The sequence below is a fragment of the Sabethes cyaneus genome, chromosome 1, assembly GCF_943734655.1.
Source record: "Sabethes cyaneus chromosome 1, idSabCyanKW18_F2, whole genome shotgun sequence".
Classification (NCBI taxonomy): Eukaryota; Metazoa; Arthropoda; class Insecta; order Diptera; family Culicidae; genus Sabethes; species Sabethes cyaneus.
This window is the reverse complement of record NC_071353.1, coordinates 104124409-104145860: the sequence shown is the minus strand read 5'-3', so window position 1 is coordinate 104145860 and position 21452 is coordinate 104124409. Positions and strand designations below refer to the sequence as shown.

The 21452-nt window shown below is 41.9% G+C and overlaps 1 protein-coding gene across 1 annotated transcript in view; it reads right to left on the bottom strand.

Annotated features, from left to right (window-relative positions):
• Window positions 1–406: 406 nt before the first annotated feature.
• LOC128733066 (G1/S-specific cyclin-D2) overlaps window positions 407–21452 on the bottom strand; it is a 142513-nt gene continuing 121467 nt past the window's right edge. The window contains exons 4-5 of the mRNA XM_053826650.1: window positions 11243–11388; window positions 407–789 (exon numbers count right to left, since the gene is read on the bottom strand). Coding sequence (XP_053682625.1) covers window positions 604–789; window positions 11243–11388 — 332 coding nt within the window. The 3' untranslated portion in view covers window positions 407–603. The remainder of the gene's footprint in view (window positions 790–11242; window positions 11389–21452) is intronic.

The window sequence follows — 21452 nt, the reverse complement described above, 5'->3', positions numbered from 1 at the left end:
CTTCAGTCAATATGAGCATGGTCATCTGTTTTTTTTTTTGAAATCAAGTTACAAGCTGTGCTTGGCATAACTAGAATAATCATTCTCACTACACTCAGGTGCAGTTCCAAGTTTACTTTTATGTAATAATTTTTATGTCTTCTCCAGGCGAAGGTATTTGCTTGAGCGGCCTATCCTACTGTGTTTGCTCTCTCGCTTGGCGGAGGCCGACAGGAACCTTTTTTTTCGACAGCTCCTCGGAACTGTCTGTTTCTCTCCCACCCACTAATTTATCTCTCTCTCTTTCTCTTCCGTGTTTTTCGTTGTACAATATCGCGATATTTTGGTAATAGTAGCAGCAGCAGGATTCACCACCCATTTCCTAACCGACTTGCACTTGCTGCCAGACCCGCCGCCTGCAGGTCACATTCCGAGTATAACTTAAATTTAATGTAGTATAACATAGCACCAAAATTGTGTTTCAGCATAAATCCTCTTGCTAGTGGCGTTTTCGCTCCTGCTGCCGCCCCCCGTTTGACTCGATGCAGATCCGGGTTAATCCGTCAGGGGTCCATCCTGCCCAACTACTACGTAGAATTTGATTATCCTACCTTGCAATTGATATTAGAAATCGATGTCCTGCACATCCGTCGGTGTAATAGAACTATTTTTGGGATTGACGCAGGGCTGCTGCATGTGCTGAGACACGAAGGCAGCCGCCGCCGATGTAATGTGCAGCGAGTCCGGCAACCGGCGCATCTGCTGTTGGAAAAGAGCTTCCATTTTGTCCATGCATTCACAGATGAATTCCTGTAACGAGAGAAAAAAACAAAAAGGCTACTCAGACTACCTCGGCAACAAGTTGTTTCCCTGTATTCATAAGTTTTTTGTTTATTTTAGGATTTGCACTAAATGCCTTCAACTGACATGGGATTTTCCTGTCTACCAAACAGCCGACATCTTCTCATAACTCTCCGCACTACGCACGGTCGGGCGAACAGAAGAACGACTCCATCACATGTGGCGTGTTCTTTCAGAAAAAAAATTCAGCCAACATGTGAGAATTCGCGCAATTTGCACGCAGAACCGGTGCTGGATGCGATAAAAAGAGAAACTTTGACGTTTTGCTTAAGACCAAGCCCCATAGAATCATCTGTTTCAGTTGCCAACTCGAGCCGAGTGGGTCGCCTTTTTCATTCATAAAACTGGTCTCGCGCGCACCCAAGCGACCGCGCGCGAATTCATTGAATCCTGCGGATATTGCACCGAATGAAAATGAAGAAAGGATAGAAGCAATCAGCAACAGAACAAAAAAGACAATCCGTCTGAGACTTTAATAGTGCTTCTTCCTGTGCCAGGCGCAGCACGCAGCCAAGGGGGTCTTTCTAGTTAGAAGTTTTTTCGTTTTTTTTGTTTCTTCATTCATCAGTCAAAGAACGGTGCTGCTCTCCTGCGTTAAAAATAAATCAGAATTTTCACAAGGCCGCCAACAGGTGGCCAACACATGCGAACCAGCTCGGGGTCATAAATTAGCGGCACTCTACAGCTGTATGTGAAGTTTGCTACAATTTGCATATAAAAAAAAGTTTCAAGGATCTCTGAATGAGAAACCGACGCAACTGTTAGTAGTACGAAAAAGCCAAATCTATGTACTGTTTGCTGTGGGTAAAACCTTAACCTATTTCAGAAAAATTTTAGGAAATGATTACGCAGAAATGGCGTAGAACGAATTTAATATTGAATACTCGGTTTTATGAGAAAATTTGAATTGAAAATTTTACTCTATAGTGTAGTCATATACTGTTCTGAATTCAATTATCAGATTCCAGACTGTTTCGAAACGACAATGTCTTCAAATTCTCGGAAAAGTTATATATTTAACCAGCTTGTAACGGAATCAAATTTTTCCATAATTGAAATATTAACAACTTTTAGATTTAAGAACTTTAGATTATTTCAATTGAACATTCCAGCAACAATCAAGAAGATTAGAGTCTGCTTAAAAGTTGATCTGAATGTATAGAACAACCTATAGATCGGAACTGGAGTGTCGCAAAAGACCCATATATGACTGACTTTTAGCACAAAATCGACATTATTAGCTGCATACCACTCTAGCATCAGTATGGAGTAGTAACGGCTCAGTCTATAGTCCACAGCTACATACTCCTTGAAAGATCATGGCCCCTGCGAATTTATCCGCAAACACGAACACGAAATTTTCGACCGAGAATTTGCTTGAAATTTATTTTCACGTAGGTTTCGTTGTCCATCAAAATACATCCGTAGAATTCCGTCAAAACTGGCTCGTACAATTGCCTAGCACGCTTCTTGGCTACCGAATTCTACTTCAAGTGCCGATTCGGATGTTTACTGACATTGTGACATCTATGGCCTCCTCGAGCGAGGATATTGTACTGTACATGTTTTGATAGTTGGCACCGTACCTTTTAGCCATATCCCGGATGGAGATGCCAGGATTGGACTTACTTACTTACTTATTCAGCCGAAAGCCGGGGTGGCTCTTGCCGTATCAAGAATTCCTCTCCATTGTACTCGGTCCTGGGCTACTCGTCGCCAATTCGTTGCGCGTCTCGGCACACGCAAGTTGGCTTCAACCTGGTTGAGCCATCGTGCACGTTGAACCCCTCTATTCCTGGTGCCGGTGAAGTTCTTGAAGAGAACGGATTTCACTACACAGTCGTCCGGCATCCTTGCGACCTGGCTGGCCCACCGTAGTCTACCAACTTTCGCCAAGTGTACGTTGGGAATATCTCCAAGCAGTACCTGTAGCTCGTGATTCAGACGTCTCCGCCACTCTCCGCTTTCCGTTTGCACTCCGCCAAAAATAGTCCGCAACACCTTTCGTTCAAAAACGGCAAGGGCACGTATGTCTTCCGTAAGCAAAGTTACCGTTTTAAGTCCGTAGAGACTTATTAGACGTCTTATTAGCGTTTTGTACATCGTCAGCCTTGTGCGACGGCGTATGCTCCTAGATCGAAACGTCTTGCGGAGGAAAAAGTAGGCTCGGTTTCTAGCTTGAATGCGTCGTTGGATCCCCTTACTCGTATTATTGTCGGCGCTGACCATTGATCCCAAATATACGAACTCATCAACCACTTCCAGTTTATCGCCGTCAATAGTCACTGTCCGTGGGAGGCAAACGTTACGGATTGGACTTAACGCACCTCAATATCTTCCTTCTCAGATCTCGGTCACTAGTTCCGGTTTTCTTGAAAGTTCTTTGCCGTCTTTCCGCACCTAGGCTCTCCTCATAATCTTTTAGAACATTACACACACTTTTGATTTTGCTATTTTTAGCACTGTAGTGAAGTGTAATCCAGATCACTCCGGATTTTCCAAGTGTTTGTGCAAGATTTTTCTACGCAGTTATAGTTCCATTCTGTACTGCTCCGCAACGTGGTGGAATATTTTGACGAAACTTACACCAGTTGTTTTTCATAAACATTAGAGTGACTACAGTCAGTCCACAATCATGGGCCACACACAATTATGGGTCATTTTAGCTTTTTCTGCCAATTAATGCGTGAATATTATACTAATTGATTGATAAAATTGTTACTTATAAGTAGCACTAACAATTTGATCAATCATTAGGTGATATTGAAACGGAAATTAACAGCTAAATCTAAAATGACCCACAATTGTGTGTGACCCATGATTGCGGACTGACTGTATATACAGAGTGGCGACATGTCATCCCAAATATATGGAATGCGAATTTCTTTTCTCTTTCCTGCATACGCGTTGGGTAGGTCGTCTGGTCGATTGGAATGACACTGACAGATAATTGTCATTCCAATTTTGACATTTTCGTCACTCTATATATAGTCACTCTAATAAATATGTAAACAAAGTTATGTCAAATAGTTCCAGTTTCTTCCACAAGCGGCGTGTCGATGACGCATCCAGATCCAGATTTGCTTTCAGTCAGATTTTTAGTTTATTTGCAGATTCTAATAAAACTGTTCCATGCTTGCGCAGATTGACCAGAAATATGCGCAAATTTTCGCAGATTTTTTCAAAAATTTATTCAGGTTTCAAGCAGAAGAGCAGAAGATTTTTCGAGCAGTTGCACACATTTTTTAGACAAAATACGGGAAGATCAGGAAAGTAACCTTTGTGGGAATTTGTAGAAGGGGACTTTTGCGAGCTTTCAAGAATCCGTTCTCCATGTTATGAATAATTCAAAATGGCGTCTTAACACCATGATAGGATCGGCTAATCATCGTCCATTGAAGCGGAAGCAAATTTTAAAGCCTACCAAAATAAGGCGTTCAGAAAGCAAACCAAGGAGTTGAACCAAGAATGATTATCTTTATTAAGGCCATTCAAATATTTTAAAAAGTTTTTGTCCCTCCGGTGTTGGGTCACTGAAGGGAGGGGGAAAAAGGAGGAGGGTGCGAAAAATAAACAGAGAATTTTTTAATCGAGCAAAATAATATGGATTTTGGGCATTTTTACTTAAAGTTTAAACGTGAAAACCAAATCTATTTTTGCTCTTAATATAGGTACGTTATTATTTTCCATGCAAAAGTCTATAAAAAAAACAAAAACGAAAGAAAATTTCTTAGGCCGATTTTCGGAAATTCCACTGTTTGAATTTTTCGAGTTTTTCATGCTTTAGAGCCCACAGACAATTGATTTTATATAAAAAAAAAAATTAACTGGTATCCTTTATTTTATTTTAATTATTTTTTACCCCCGATTTCTCAAATCAATTTCCAAGGGGCATAGGAGGAGACAAAAACTTTAAAAATAATTCGCAATGGCCTAATGAATATTTTTTCGATGTTGTAATTGATATCGTAATATTGATATCGTAATTGAATTGCATAGGGTGTTTGACACCGCCCAGTTAGCTTCGAGGTACGACACTGGTCGTCGGATGTTCGAATGTCGACTGAGTGATGCTGCTATAGAATCCGGCTGCGAAATCTGTCGATAAAGAAGGGTCAAGTCTTAGAAAGACGTTTAGGCGCCCAAGGCTTTGCTTTTCTAGCAATGTTTAGCATACATTATATTAATATTTGCTTTCGATTAAAATGAAATGATTAACTTTAAGGTACAAGAAGTTATCGTGTCTCTAAACTCGATGAATAGTGAAACGAAAACTGAGAATTAGCACTCTCCGATTTGTACCAACAAGTAGAGTCTGCTTTTTCTTTCGGTTAACGTTTGTGTATCATCTCCGTTTGTGGTAATAGTCAAAAGGTAATTTTTCACAGGATGAAAAGCCAATTACAAAAGCAAATTGGAATGAATTCGATTTGGATTACATTCGCAATTTATTTGAATTAAATATAAATGATCTGGATTGGATTTTGATTGGATTTCGATTGGATATGGATTGAATTTGGATTTGATTTGAACTGGATTTTGATTGGACTTGGATTGAATTTGCATTGGATTTGGAATATATTGAGTTGGATTTGGGTCGGATTTAGATTGGATTTGGATTAGATTTGGATTGGACTTGGATTGGACTTGGATTGGACTAGGATTGGATTTGGATTGGATTTGGATTCGATTTGGATTGGATTGGATTTGGATTGGATTTGGATTAGATTTGGATTGGATTTGGTTTCGATTTGGTTTGGATTTGGATTGGATTTGGATTGGATTTGGACTTTATTATTTTTTATTATTTATAACTTTACCAACAGGCAACAATGCCCTAATGGCTCTTAATACCTAATACAGCAAACATCGAAACATTGAGACAAATTTAGAACGTAACACTTGCTTAGACAGATGAAAGTCAAACGCTGTTGAAACACGATTGAATGCACGTTGCAGACCAGTGATGGCGCCATTAGCACTGTAGTTGGTGCGACGAAAAGGCAGGTTAAGCAGAGGAATCCTTCGCAACACTCTTAATGGTGCATTCAGATTGATCTGGCGAAGAATGTCGGGGCAATCGATGTTGGAAGTCAGGATATCGGAAACTACCATGACGCGCGCTGTTTCTCGGCGCAATTCGAGGGTATCTAATCGGATGAGTTGGCAGCGATCCTCGTATCGTGTATTCCTCGTGGGCTGTCTCCAAGGCAGCATTCGAAGCGCGTAGCGTACGAATTGAACTTGGATTGGACTTGGATTGGACTAGGATTGGATTTGGGTTGGATTTGGATTGGATTTGGATTGGACTTGGATTCGATTTGGATTGGATTTGGATTGGATTTGGAATGAATTTTAATTGGATTTGTATTGGATTGGATTTGGAATGAATTTTAATTGGATTTGTATTGGATTTGGATTGAATTTGGATTGGATTTGGATTTGGATTTGGATTGGATTTGGATTGGATTTGGATTGGATTTGGATTGGATTTGGATTGGATTTGGATTGGATTTGGATTGGATTTGGATTGGATTTGGATTGGATTTCGATTGGATTTGGATTGGATTTGGATTGGATTTGGATTGGATTTGGATTGGATTTGGATTGGATTTGGATTGGATTTGGATTGGATTTGTATTGGATTTGGATTGGATTTGGATTGGATTTGGATTGGATTTGGATTGGATTTAGATTGGATTTAGATTGGATTTGGATTGGATTTGAATTGGATTTGGATTGGATTTGGATTGGATTTGGATTGGATTTGGATTGGATTTGGATTGGATTTGGATTGGATTTGGATTGGATTTGGATTGGATTTGGATTGGATTTGGATTGGATTTGGATTGGATTTGGATTGGATTTGGATTGGATTTGGATTGGATTTGGATTGGATTTGGATTGGATTTGGATTGGATTTGGATTGGATTTGGATTGGATTTGGATTGGATTTGGATTGGATTTGGATTGGATTTGGATTGGATTTGGATTGGATTTGGATTGGATTTGGATTGGATTTGGATTGGATTTGGATTGGATTTGGATTGGATTTGGATTGGATTTGGATTGGATATGGTTTGGATTTGGATTGGATTTCGATTGGATTTTTATTGGATTTGGATTGGATTTGGATTGGATTTGGATTGGATTTGGGTAGGAATTGGATTGGATTTGGATTGGATTCGGATTGGATTCGGATTGGATTTGAATTGCGCTGGATTGGATTTGGGTTGGTTTTGGATAGGATTTGGAACGGATTTGGATTGCATTTGGATGGGATTTGGATTGGATTTGAATTGGATTTGGAATGGATTTGGATTGAATTTGGGTTGATTTTGGATAGAATTTGGAATGGATTTAGATTGCATTTGGATGGGATTTGGATTGGATTTGGGTTGGTTTTGGATAGGATTTGGAATGGAATTAGATTTGTTTTGGATTGGATTTTAAAAGGATTTGGACTGCATTAGGATTTGATTTGGATTGGATTTAGATTCCACGATTGGATTAGGATTGATTTTGAATAGAATTTATAGTTTTGGATTAGAGTTTAGATTTGGATTAAGATTGGATATGGATTGGGGTGGATATGGATTGGGGTGGATTTAATTGGATTGCATTGGATTCGGATTGAATTGGACTTGGATTAAATTTGGATTGGATTGGGAATGAATTTAATTAGACAGTTAGATTTTGATTGGATTTGGATTGGTTCAGGACTAGATTAGGATTGGATTTGGATAAGATTTCGATGGGATTTGGATAGAATTTGGATTACACTTGTATTGAATTGTACTGGAACGAATTGGAATGATCTGTTGTAAAATATATTGGATTGCATAAGAGATGAATTTGGATTACATTTATATTGGATCGGATTGGAATGGAACGGATTAGATTTGATTGGATTGGATTGAACTCGATTTAATTGCATAGTATGAATTGGATTGGATTACATTTCGGTTGGATTTTGATTTGATTTGGATTACATTAGGATTGGACTATGATTAGATTTCAATGGGATTTAGATTAAATTTGGATTGGATAAGATTGGGCCAGAATTGATTTGAATGAACTGGACTAAAATATTCCGTGAACCCCCGCTAATATGAAAGATTCCAATTGTAAACTAGCGGGGTTAGTTTTTAATTTGAACAACTGGTAACCCTAAAAGAGCCGAAGCTTTTGTGAACTAGCCGCCCTGCTCTGTGTAATTGTATCGATGGTTTGGCAATTGCAGCAACCCGCCCAGTTAGCTTCGAGGTCCGATGCTGGTCCAACAAGGCAGGCGTCGTATGTTCGTATCTCGGCTAGGCGGTGCTGTACTAGATAGAGTCAGTAGGATTTTTGCACTAGCCCCGTAACTGTCTTGTACTCTAACAGCCAGCTGCGAAGTCTGTCGATAAAGAAGGGTTAAGTCTTTAAGGGCGTTTCTACATTATACCCATGACTTTGCTTTGCATCAGCGAATATTTCATTCTCCGGTCGAATTTCTATCAGATAAGTTGGGAAAACAAAATGTGAAACAGATTAAACATGCTAAATCAGTACAAACGCTACCTTTGCCCTTGGAAGAGATTACAGACTGTTTTATGGTGACGATTTCAAAATCTACTTGACGATTCGCTGCATCGAGGATTGTTATCGCCTTCAACTTCTCTTGGATACATTTGTAAATTGGTGCAAAGTGAATAACTTAACTAACGGGTGGGAATTTTTTCGCGGCCCCTATACTCAACAACAAACGAGCTCAGAGAAAAATGAGAGTATGTATATGTTAGCTCTCTCTCTCCTCTTTTTCGTCAATATTTTTTGTTTTGTTTATGCTTACCCAGTTTTGCTTAAAATGGCGTCGAAACAAAAAGCGTGTCGGGAGCGCGTTGTACACTTCTACGAACTGCCACAGAAATCTCGGCAAAAAGTATACGGCACAACATTTAAAAAGCGAATATGTTGCGGCTTCGACTGTTTACCATATCATAAGATACCCAACAACTATTCGCAAGCAAGGTAGTGGAAGACCAGCCAAAATTACGGATGCAGAAGGACATCGTTCTCTTTCTCATGCCTTCAACAACAAGCCCTCTGGTTTAGCTATCAATTAAGATGTGCACCAGACGAATGTTTGCAGGAAATTTTGATCCCGTTTCTACAAAAACATCATGCAGATGGACGATACGTGTTTTGGTCGGATAGAGCATCATCGCATTACGTCAAAAAAACACAATCGTTCCTGAATACCCATTCGATCCCATTTTTACCCAAAACCCACGACCCGAAAAATCTGTCTAAGTGTCAACCAATCGTAGATTTCTTCGGGATTTTCAGTACCTTGGTGTACAAAAATAACTGGAGAACCACGAATTGCAAACAGTCGATTGGTACACACTTAACAAAAGCACCGAATTCGGTAAAATTTTACCGAAATCTAAACAGCTGAACGTTCGGTAAAAATTTCGATGGTGCCAATCGACGTTTACAGATCATTAATAATGTTTGGTGCAATAAAGAATTTTACCGAACGTTCTGCTGTTTAGATTTCGGTAAAATTTTACCGAACCGATTAAGTGTGTAGAATCAAGAGATGCATTCGCAAAGTTGACATGACAGCCGTACAACGCTCCTGTTTCGACATCAAACGGAAGCTTTGCTGAACAGCCGATTACGGACCATTTTCAAATCCTCAGCAAGTATCGTGGGACTTACGTGTCGAGAGAGTGCAGAGAAAATTTATCCGGATGGCTTTGCGACATCTACCGTGGCGTAATCCAGAGGAGCTCCCTCCATACTTGGATCGTTGCCGTCTTCTTGACCTAGATTCACTTGAACACCGACGTAGAATCCAGCAGGCAGTGTTTGTGGCAAAAGTCATAAATGGTGAAATCGACTCTCCCCAGCTTTTGTTACTCATGGATTTTCGCGCTTCGCAGCGTAATCTAAGATCGACCGGATTACTGCAAGCACCATTTCATCGCACTGCTTTCGGTTGTAACGAGCCTGTAACTGCTTGCATTAGAACATTTTCGACAGTGGAAGAGCTATTCGATTTTGGACAACCATCGCATAAGTTTGTACAAAGACTACGTAACAGAAATTTTTAAGTAGCAATTAGTATTCATGTAGACACTGTCAGATGAATATAACAGAAATGAATAAAATGTATCTTTAATTTTAGTAAATCAGATCTTCTTCAAGTATCTTTGTCCTTTTCTGACAGCTTACGAAATAAATTCCAAAATTTTAGTGCGCCCGTTATTAGGCTAAATGAGGTTATGACGTTCCACCGAATCAAATCGCCTACAGTTTTCGACTACAAAATTGACGACCAGGTACTGAAAAGCGTTGAGCATTTGAATGATCTTGACGTGATTCTCGATCCAAAACTAATTTCCGCTCGTCTCCGTACAACGATGATCTCAAAAGCGATTCGCCAGTTGGGATTCATTGCAAAAATTGGACGAGCTTTTAAAGACCCGTACTGCCTTAAAGCTCTGCCTTGCGCCTTAGTTCGTCCCCTTTTCGAAAATGCGTGGCTAACTTGGACTCTGCATTAACGTTATTGGAACCTTCAAATTGAACGATTGCAGAGGAGGTTAATAATATTGGCCCTACGTAGTTTGCCTTGGCGCGACCCGGAAAATCTGCCTCCGTGTCTCGCTGCTTGCTTGGTCTATATACATTAGAACGTCAACGCAAACTGCAACAAGCTTCGTTTGTGGCAAAACTTGATTACAAGCTCTAGCTTACTATAGCGACTTGTCAGATGAATTGTAGAATATAGCAAATTAAGAATATAAAGGATTAGAATGGGATTGGATTTGGATTGCATTAGGATTGAATTAGGATTTGGATTAAAATTGGATTGAATTGTACTGGAATGGATTGGAATTGGAATGATCTAGAGAGGAATAAATTGGATTGGATTAGGGTTAGATTTTGACATGATTTTGATTGGATCGGATTGGAATGGAACGGATTGAATTAGATTGGATGGTACTGGATTTAATTGCATGGTATTAGATTGGATTAAGAATGTATTTGGATAGGATTGAACTGGATTTGGATTGGATTGAACTGGATTTGGATTGGATTTGGATTGATGCACTGCATTGAATTGGATTGGACTGAATTAGATTCGATTTATTAGATTGCATTGGATATACATTTGATTTTCTCGGGTTTGGATCAAATTGCACTTGGATTGGGTTAGATTTGAATGGGTTGGAGTGTATTTACTGTACTGGATCGGAATGATGAATCTGGATTAGATTGGAAAGGATTGATTGAACTAGATTGAATTTAGATCAGAATTGAACAGGATTCGGATGGGATTGGATGAATTCATAGAAAATATACGGACTTCGATTAGCAAAAGTTTGCTTGATAAAGTTACGCTTACCTGCTCTACCCCGGTCAGGTCGGTAAACCTGTTCACTAGGTAGCTGATTGACTTGCCGCTGTGTAGATCCCATTTGAGTCCGCTCAGCGATGTCGCAATACTGGATGCCGCCACGGTACTGGCCGTGTAATTGGAAAAGTAATGTTCTGCAAAACAAATGAAAGAAAGACAGGAAGGGATTAGTTACATGTCAAAGCGTAGCAGCAATAATTAGGGACTCAATTTTTTTTGGAGACATTCGAAACTGTGCCAATGCGGCCGGCGTCGGCTGGAAAAGGAAACGAGCGAATGATTGGCAACGAATCGTAACGCGGCAGCGCAGAACTTTTACTACAAATGTCTGCCACCGTCTGCCAGTAGCGGTAGTAGATCTTCGTATAGTAGTACTCGTTGTTGTAGGAAGAGCTTTACATCCGGTCTTTCCGGATGCGCAATCATACGCCTGCTCCCTGTTGGTGGAAGGAATTTTTGTAGCTGATTCATGCCAGCCTCCGCTGATGAAAGAACAAAAAAAATCCATGATGGGCGAAATAATGAATGAAATCTAAATTACTGGAGCGGATGTCGAAATGACACCCTCTGTGGTAACCATATATGATCTCGCGTCCCAAGAGATGCCAAACAAAGAAAGACGCAGAATGCATTTTCGGTGCATTATCGTCGGTATGGGACGGATGGAAAGAAGTGACTTTGATTCGTTTTCTTCAGAGTTTGTCAAATGTCTTCCCGGTCGCTTGAGTACAGGACTACTCAATGATACGGTTTTGTTCTTATTATGATGATAGTGTTAACCAAAACAACGGCAGTGGGCGGCATTATGCGCGGGAATGCGGCGGAATTAAAAGGCAATAAATTTGCATCAAATTTGCGATGCATGCACTTTTTGCGCACTTGACAACCAATCGTCTGTCAGTCATTTGGAGAGTGATTTTATTCACGCACGTATGCACGCTTCTCGAATATCCTGTACTGATTCATCTGTTAACCACTCTGGGTATTTGGAAGTTTTCTCGAAATATTACGAGCCCTGTCAGAAGATCACATTGCGCCCTTCGGGTTCGCACTGCGGGCACAATCACTCGCAGACGATCTAAACTCGTTCTTATCCCGCCTGTCTACTGACTGTGGCTAAGTGAAATAAATTAGGAAGTCCCATCGAGCTGGTCGGTTCCCTGATGCCAAATTATCACTCAGTAAAAATGACACACCATATCGGCACTATCTAAATCACAAACATCTGGTCCTCGATCATTCATCCTGGGCGCTTCTGTGACCAGTGATCGTTGCTAATTCTCCGAGTTTTTCCTGTCGAACGACTGCCACAAGTTAACTTGGCAACTAAGGCTATTGAACTTTACGGTCACGAGAAGAGCAGAAATGATGATCTCACCGTTACTGCCATCTTTCATGATTAACGAAAAACCGTTTCAGGTCCCTAACCATAATTGAAACAAAAACAACATTAAAAAATTGCTCCATTTGGAAGAAAATTTCCAATTCAAGATATTTAATTTGTGTACCGAAATCCACGATAAGCCTCATAACACATAACTTTCATAAAACATTCCCTTTCAGCGACTCCTAACCTTTCCTGTGGTATCAAAAATAGCACCTCGCAAGCAGGCCCAAGAACGGAAGAGTATTTTTTCCCACAACACCCACCAAACTTTCAGCGAGCCCAGATCAGGTTATCACGGTGTTCCCGAAATTCCACCTTTAATCATCGTTAACTTTTTATCCACTAGTTCTGTGAGCAGCATCATGCATGGGACAGGGTGGTTCCGAAATTCAAGCTAAAATAAAATGCAACTTTGCCACAATCCACCATCACCACCACCACCAGCACCACTCCTTTTGCAATGGAATACTAACGCCATCAATATATGCACCGTGAGCCAAACATCTATTTACGAAAATTGCAACCACCCTATCTGCGAATGATGCAGCTATTAACTTTTTCGCGGGCAACGCCAAAGAGATGTTGATAAATGTTTGAATGGATGCGAAAGGGCGAACGCTCCTGTCTTCCCCTTGGTCGCCACCATCGAGCGGCGATGCGGCAAACTCTCAGCTGCTTTGCGGCATGATGGCAGAGGTAGCTCCAGGGTTTCGCGAAACGCCGCCACATCCATCGAGCCGAACCGAACCGACCGAATTCGTATTCTTTTGCCGGGGTTGTATTTATCCCGATCGTGAGGATATCGGCTTTGGGTGCGGCGAGCCGCGTTCGGACGGATGCCGAAAGGATCCCGCCGGCCGATGGACGGCCGAAAAACGCCAAAAATCCATTTTTGGAGCTTTATTATTATTACCCGATTTCATTCTGTTATCGATCTTCGTGGATCTGAGGCGCGATCGGTTTGAAAACTTAGAGGAGGATCCCACCCGGAAAGCTGGGATTTCTGCTTCGCGGTTGCCCGAACGATGGGCAAAATTTATTGACGCCATCCAGCGTTCCTGGGTTCGATTGCCGGTTAATGATTTTCATTGCTCCATTCCAACCGTTCGTGACCGGTCCTGTGGTAATTTTGTCGCCATTTTGGTAATTTATGTTCTTCAATTCGTGCAAAATTAATGTCTTAATTGGCCTTTGACAAGTGAGTTGTCATATTATTTTTCTATACGCGCCTTTTGCGGGAGCTGAATACTAGAATAAGGCTCGTTTCCAATGCGCAAACCCGTCCGGCGTGGCTTCGGACAGGTAGGAATTTAATTTTTACAGAAAATGACGAACCGATTTCCTGTTTTTCCTTTGAAACCTGATAAGGAGACTGCAATCTGGTTCCCTAAAACGAAAACTTGCTATCATTGAAAGTGTACAATTCTCCGCCCAGACATTGAACGGACCTGGACGACCACCGATGAGGAATGTATTTACATTTAAACGATTCGCGTGTGTTTCTTGCTTTTTGCGCAATGCGACTAATGAAGTTCCTCGAAGGGCTTGATTTGTCGTGGAAAGGAACGATCTTGGAACGAGTATACAAAATTATGCGAATATTCCCAGCATGGAGTGCCGCAGCACTCATCACCGCTGCCGTCATGCAGTGGAGATTATTATCACCAAACGAAAATTAATATTACCAACTTCTAAATCGGGACCGAGAAGGAGCCGCACCAGCAAGAGTAAGGCTGTATTTTTAATTGCGCGGCTCGGTCAGTCCGCGGCGCAGAAAGGAATATGGACTTGCAGGAAGCGTCCGCGGAATTCGCTTAACCAAAGTGCAACGAATGCACTGACTTGCCGCACTGATCGTCGTATCACAATACACGGTGATTAATTATTGTTGACACAATTTCAAGCCCGGTACTGCTCGGTGAAGCATCAACCTACAGCAGGTTGATGGCACGGCCTCTAAAAGGGATGCGTTTTTTCTTTTCATTGAAGATGGAATAATTTACACTTTAAATTACGTCCACGGATCAATCGGGTAGCTACAATCGGACAGCATTGGTTTTCGGTGGGAAACACCACGCTTGATTCGTACAAATTCGTGCTTGCGGTAAAAACCTGATTCTGAACCATCATTCTTACCACCACCACCGGTTTCTTAATTAGTCCATTTTAAACGATTGCCCTCCGCATATCCGCGCAACAATGTATGGTCGACATTTTGGGACCTTTTTGGCGAGCAGTCTAATTTGAAAAACCATTGGACGAATAATCCAGGGACGTCAGAAAAAGAAACCCGCTTGGACTCATTGAATTTAATATGTACAATTTATTTTTAGTTTCTGAAAATTTTATGAATATAGCAATCGATATTTTACGTTTCAAATTATCCAATCGGAAATTCTTTGGTAAGGTGTAATAATATTGCAGTATCCGGACATTTTTTTAAGAAGTAGAGGACTTAAGAAGTAGAAGACTGTAGAGGATTTACCAAAAGCTCAACATAGTAAGGGACCAGTGGACCGCAATAAGTAGCTTCAAGCAGTTCAGCTCTTAACATCAAATGTTAGGAATGCGTTCCGTATTGCCAAAAACTCAGCAAAAGCATCGGAACTGTACAAAATATCAAGGAACACCATAACATTAGAACCTAGAACGACTTCTGCACAGCAAATTTCCTCGAAGAAAAGGTTACGGACCTTATGTAACCTTCTCCTGGAAAAGTCCGACCGATGCGTTTTGATGGATGACTAGACGTACGTCAAATTGGACAGAAGTACACTTCCGGTTCGCAATTTTTCAACGCTGTACAAGAAACAAGCGTTCCTGACGTACGGTATATCAGAATAGTGAAGTATGAAGAGAAGGTCTTGGTATGGCAAGCCAACTGCTCGCGTGGATTGGAAACTTCTTCGTATTTCACAACCGGCACAGCCCTACTAGCACGGTTGTTACAAAGTTGTAATGGTAACCGAAATATGACTAATTTCAGTCGTAATCCGGTTGCTACAACTAAATGGACGTAAGTTGTGCTACTTGAGAGTCGGGGTCTACAGGAAGAAGTGCACTAAAAAACGACTCTTCCGTTGTTTTGGGCGGAATCAAAAGACCCAATCAATCAATCCCAAGAAGGATGGTAGAGAAACTAACCCCGTTGACTATTTTCTACAAAACTATTTTCAGCAGAGGACTAGGAAGAGGCCGTAAACGCCGGGGCAAACCCAGCATCCGGTTAATGTGCGCTATCAAGGACAAAAATCTGTAATCTGTACTGTACAGAATCTGTACCAAAAGAATCGGAAAGATCTGTACCATTCAAGATAAAGCTGTACATGTGACAACACTGCCGACAGTACTGGAGGACCGTAAAGGACCACAAAGGACCATTTTCATGAATAAATTAAACTATTTTCCATTTTAAAGTACATTTAGCATAAAATACAGAAGAGTTTTACTAGCACAGACACCCATTTAATTACTATTAATGCAGCGGCAGTCGAACGTCACAGAAGCGAAAATTGATTTTTCTCGCTTTTAAAAATTAGTTGAAATCTTTCGCAAATTATTTTCTCCGCGTTTTCTAAGCTTCCCAAGCCCAGATGATACAACTGCACATGTTTCGGAATACTGCCATCGGACTATTGCCACTAACTTTCTAGATTTAAGTTTCATACACCGAAAAAACACACACGTGCGATCAATGTGAATACTTACTTACTTAATTGACCTAACGTCTTACAACAAGGCCTGCGCAGTATAATTTCTCCATCTGTTTCGGTCCATGGCAACTGATCTCCAGTTCCGCGGGCACCCAGTGCTCGCCAGATCTCTCTCCACCTGGTCTTGCTACCTCGCTCGCTGTGCCCCTCTTCGTCTTGTTCCTACCGGATTTGATGCGAAAACCATTTTTGCAGGATAGTTGTCCGGCATTCTAGCAACATGTATGCCCAACGTATCCGTCCAGCTTTAACCACTTTCTGAATGCTTGGTTCGCCGTAGAGGTGCCTGAGCTCGTGGTTCATTCTTCGCCTCCATACACCGTGCTATTGCACTCCGCCAAAGATGGTTCTTAGCACCCGCCGTTCTAAAACTCCGAGTGCTCGTAGGTCCTCTTCTAGCAGTGTCCACGTTTCGTGCCCATAGAGGACAACCGGTCTAATTAGCGTTTTGTACAGTGTGCACTTTGTACGGGGGCTCAAATTGTTCGACCGCAAGTGTTTGTGGAGTCCGTAGTAGGCCCGACTTCCGCTGATAATACGTCTTTTAATCTCACGGCTGGTATTGTTGTCTTCTGTTGCCAGTGAGTCAAGGTATACGAACTCGTCGACTACCTCGAACTCATCCCCGTCGATTGCCACGGTACTGACCAAGCGGGCCCTGTCGCACTCGGTCCCGCCCCCCAGCATATACTTCGTTTTAGACGTATTTATCTTCAATCTAATCTTCTCTGCTTCGAGTTATAGTCTGGTGTACTGAGCTTCCACCGCCTCAAATGTTCTGCCGACAGCATCCGCGTTGTCAGCAAAGCAGATAAATTGACTGGATTTATTGAAAATCGTGCCCCGCATTTCGATCGCCGCTCGTCTTATAACACCTTCAAGCGCAATGTTGAATAGCAGGCAGGAAAGACCATCTCCTTGTCGAAGTCCCCTGCGATATTCGAATGGATCCGACAATCCACCCGAGATTCGCACACAGCACTGGATCCCATCCATCGTAGCCATGATAAGTCTAATAAGCTTACCCGGAAAGCCGTATTCATCCAAAATTTTCCATAGCTCTTGTCGGTTTACGCTATCATATGCGACTTTGAAATCGATGAGCAGGTGGTGCGTGGGGACTCGGAATTCGCGGCACTGCTGGAAGATCTGCCGCAGGGTGAAGATTTGGTCCGTTGTAGACCAACCCTCCATGAAGTCGGCCTGGTAACTTCCCACAAATCTATTGGCTATTGGCGATAGTCGATGAAAGACGACTTGGGACAGCACTTTGTAGGCGGCATTCAGGATAGTGATTGCTCGGTAGTTCTCACAATCCAGCTTATCACCTTTCTTGTAGATAGGGCCGATAACCCCGTCTTTCCACTCCTCCGGTAGTCGTTCCGTATCCCAAATCTTGACAATCAGTTGATGCAGACAGCCGGCCAACTTGTCCGGGCAGTAGAATCAATATATATAGAATGCCAGTATCGCTGTTTTTCTACAGGACTCATTGTGGTAAACATGATGCTAACAATCTGTATTAAGTCTGTGAATCGGGAACTTTATTGTCAAAGTTGCTCATTGTTTTTTATCTGTTCTTTATCTGTGCGCTGGTTGGTGCTGTCATCAGTGCGCTCATTGCTGTGTTTTCATGCCAGTAAAATGTTTTTAAACGTTCTTTTTCTTTTCGTCCAGATGAATTGAATCCCACAACTGCGTCCTTTTGAACCGATTTTTCAGAAATTTGAAGCAAGCGAAGTTTCCAATCGCATTACTTGGAAATTTTAAACTGGTTGTCAAAGTTTGACAATGAGATTCCTCTTTTGATGTATCTCAGGCACACACACATATGCATATATAATGTAAATACATTATCTGAACATGTGTGATGTTTACCACGCGCACTGCAGCGACACTGGCATTCTATATATATATATTGATTATACTGTCCGGGCCCATTTTAACAAGTTCCGCTCCAATGCCATCCCTTCCCGCTGCTTTGTTGTTCTTCAGCCACTGGATGGCTTCTTAAACTTCCCTTATCGATTGGGGTGGCACATCTTCGTTGCTTGCTACACCAATATGGTCACTTCCTCCACTATCCTGGTCTTCCGCCTGCACGCCATTCAGGTGTTCATCGTAGTGCTGCTTCCACCTTTCGATCACCGCATGGTCGTCAGTCAAGCAAGATACCTCCGTCTTTATCTCTGCACATTTCGGCCCGCGGCACGAAGCCTTTGCGAGATCCGTTGAGTTTCTGATAGAACTTCCGTGTGTCGTGAAAGCGGTACAGCTGTTCGAGTTCTTCGCACTCCTTCTCCTCTTGGTGGCGCTTCTTTTCCTTGAAGAGTCGGGTTTGCTGCCTCCGCTTCTGTTTGTATCGCTCCACATTCTGACGGGTGGCTCTACGCAGCATTTGTACCCGCGCTGCGTTCGTCTCTGCCAATATCTGCTGGCATTCCTCGTCAAACCATTCGTTTCGTCGATTTGGTGCCACACGGCCTAGGACGTTCTCCGCTACGCTGTTAATGGCTGTTTTCACGGCATTCCAACAGTCCTCAAGAGGGGCTTCATCCAGCTCACCCTCTTCCGGCAGCGCGGTTTCGAGAGATAACGCGTAGTTTTCGGCGACCTCCGGTTGCTTCAGTCGCGCTAGATTATACCGTCACGGGTGCCGGTATCGTATGTTGTTTACAACAGATAGTTTTTGACGTATCCTTACCATCACTAGGTAGTGATCCGAATCAATGTTAGCGCCCGGATAGGTTCTGACGTCGATAATGTCTGAGAAGTGCCGACCATCTATCAGAACGTGGTCGATTTGTGATTCTGTCTGGTTGGGTGATCTCCAGGTGTACCGATGTTAGAGGTTATGCTGGAAGAAGGTACTACGTATGGCCATGTTCTTGGAGGCACATTATTTTTCTCCAGATGATAATCACTACAGTTCCATACGACAAACACATGAAACATGTTTCAGTTGTTTACTTACATGTTTACTCTGATTTCAATTACTTTATTTTTAGAAAAAAAATGACAAAGCCCCTTCGTCCCAACAGGTCGAAAATTCTTTACGACTACGGCGTTCCGACTTATACTAATCTGTATCTGTGCTTGGGAGGTACGCCAGAAAAAGTGATGAAATCCTGATAAAGTCTCCTCATCCCAACAAGATTTCTTAGGACCGCGATAAACGTAGTCCAATTTAATGTCGTGAAAGTGAACAGTTATAAAAAAGTGAGCAACCAACCCTATCTTTGACCTGATTGCATTTACATACTTCATTCATTCAAAACTGATATGAAACTTATATGAAAAAGGGGTTAACGGAAAATGCATGTGACGTGATACAGCATTTTCCAAAGTGAGGAAGAATTAGCGATTGTTTGATCCGAAAATAGGTTTTGAGCGTTTTACTTGTTGTTTTACAATTAGTGACATACATACTTTTGATACTGTACATTGCTGTCAAGTATGAAATAACTGATAAACAGAATGTCGAAAAGAACTATTAATGTGCAGAGGACGATAGCTAATTGATGATATTTTGACTGTCATAATTTTAACTCGTTGATCCTATGTTAGTTGAAAGGCGGTTGATTTGAAATATAATTATATGTCACATTAATGGTGCTATATGTCAACGATTTTCAAGGAAATTAACATCGGGCCCTAGATACACACCTTCATACTTTTTTTTTTGTTGGAGTGAGACTTAGAATTTAGTAACAGCGTGCATTTTTTGCAATATAGAATAGCTCGCCTATCAAAAATGTAATAAAATGCTAACCACTTCTAGTACGTGTCTTCTGAAGGACACTAATGATAAATGGATTTATGATAAACATGAACCATTGATTGAGGTTTCGATTGTTTAGGGTGAATACAAACTATTTTCATTCTATCAAACTAAAACAAAACTAATAGAAAAATTAAAAATATTGCAAAGTGGAGACTATAGTAGTAAAACAGCTCGACAAAGTTCAAAGATAATTTGAAACAAAACGTAGATCAGTTTTCCAGTCGTGTTTGAATATCAAGCATGAATCACACCCAGCAACGAACGCCTTTCAGCTGCTGCTGCGCGGTTTGATACCAAAACATCGCAGCAACGCCGGTGGCGAGTTACCACGGCGACCCGGCCCGTCGTTTTATGTCCCCAAATCTGTTACACTTGACCGCAAAAAGGGCGTCTAGCCGTCATTACCGCTGCACGCCGTGTGCGACTTTTATTTATTTTTTAAACCAACATAAATAAACATTTTTATTCAATGTCCTGAACTGTGGCTGTGCCGCCGCCGCAGTCGCCCCCGCCACGCTATGTGTCGTCGTCGCCTGCCGAGCGAATTCGTTCCTCCTTTGCATGTTCTTTTTCAGGCTCGTTTCTTCGGGAGCGGCGACGAAAGAACGGCGCATATGATTTTGCGGTTCATAACACCGCGCCCGGAAATGTTTCTCACGCTTTGAGATTTGCCCGTGAGCGCACCACCATAAACGCAAATCACACACCGCGAACCAAAACCCACACAAGCGTACATACACACCGGTCGTCGCGGGTCGTAAAATCGAGCGCGCATACTTTCGACGGGCAAGCGACAATATACCGAGTCGAGGCATACGCTGCCTTCCGTTTTGTTCAGTTCCTTCGGAGAAAACATACATTGGCAAAGTATGCATTTGTTTTGAACCCTTAAGGATCAAGTGCCGACAAAAAAAACTACCACAATACGATCATTTTGGTCCGTCGTAGCGGGCTCGACGCTGGTGCCAAGTTAAAAACAGCCATTTATGCAGCCGCAATTTCCTCGATCTCGCAACAGCCCTCTTAGTTGGTAGTTGCTCATTTTCCGCATTTGTGTCTGCGCATTCGTCGTTTTGGTGGTCGTTTCGCATTTTTGTTTTCGGGTAGTGCATTCCTTCCTTCCCTACTGGGAACCATGTCCCGCGGAGGAGTCCCCTCCATCGTCGCGTTTGTGGTCGCTCCTTCGACTCGGTGCGTCGAGATTTAAAAGGCTCCTCCGCGCGTTCAAATACTCACATTTTGCATCATTATTTCATTCGCTCCCTTTTTCCTCTCCGCTGCGCTGTTTGGACCTTCTTTATGTTAGGTCGTTTG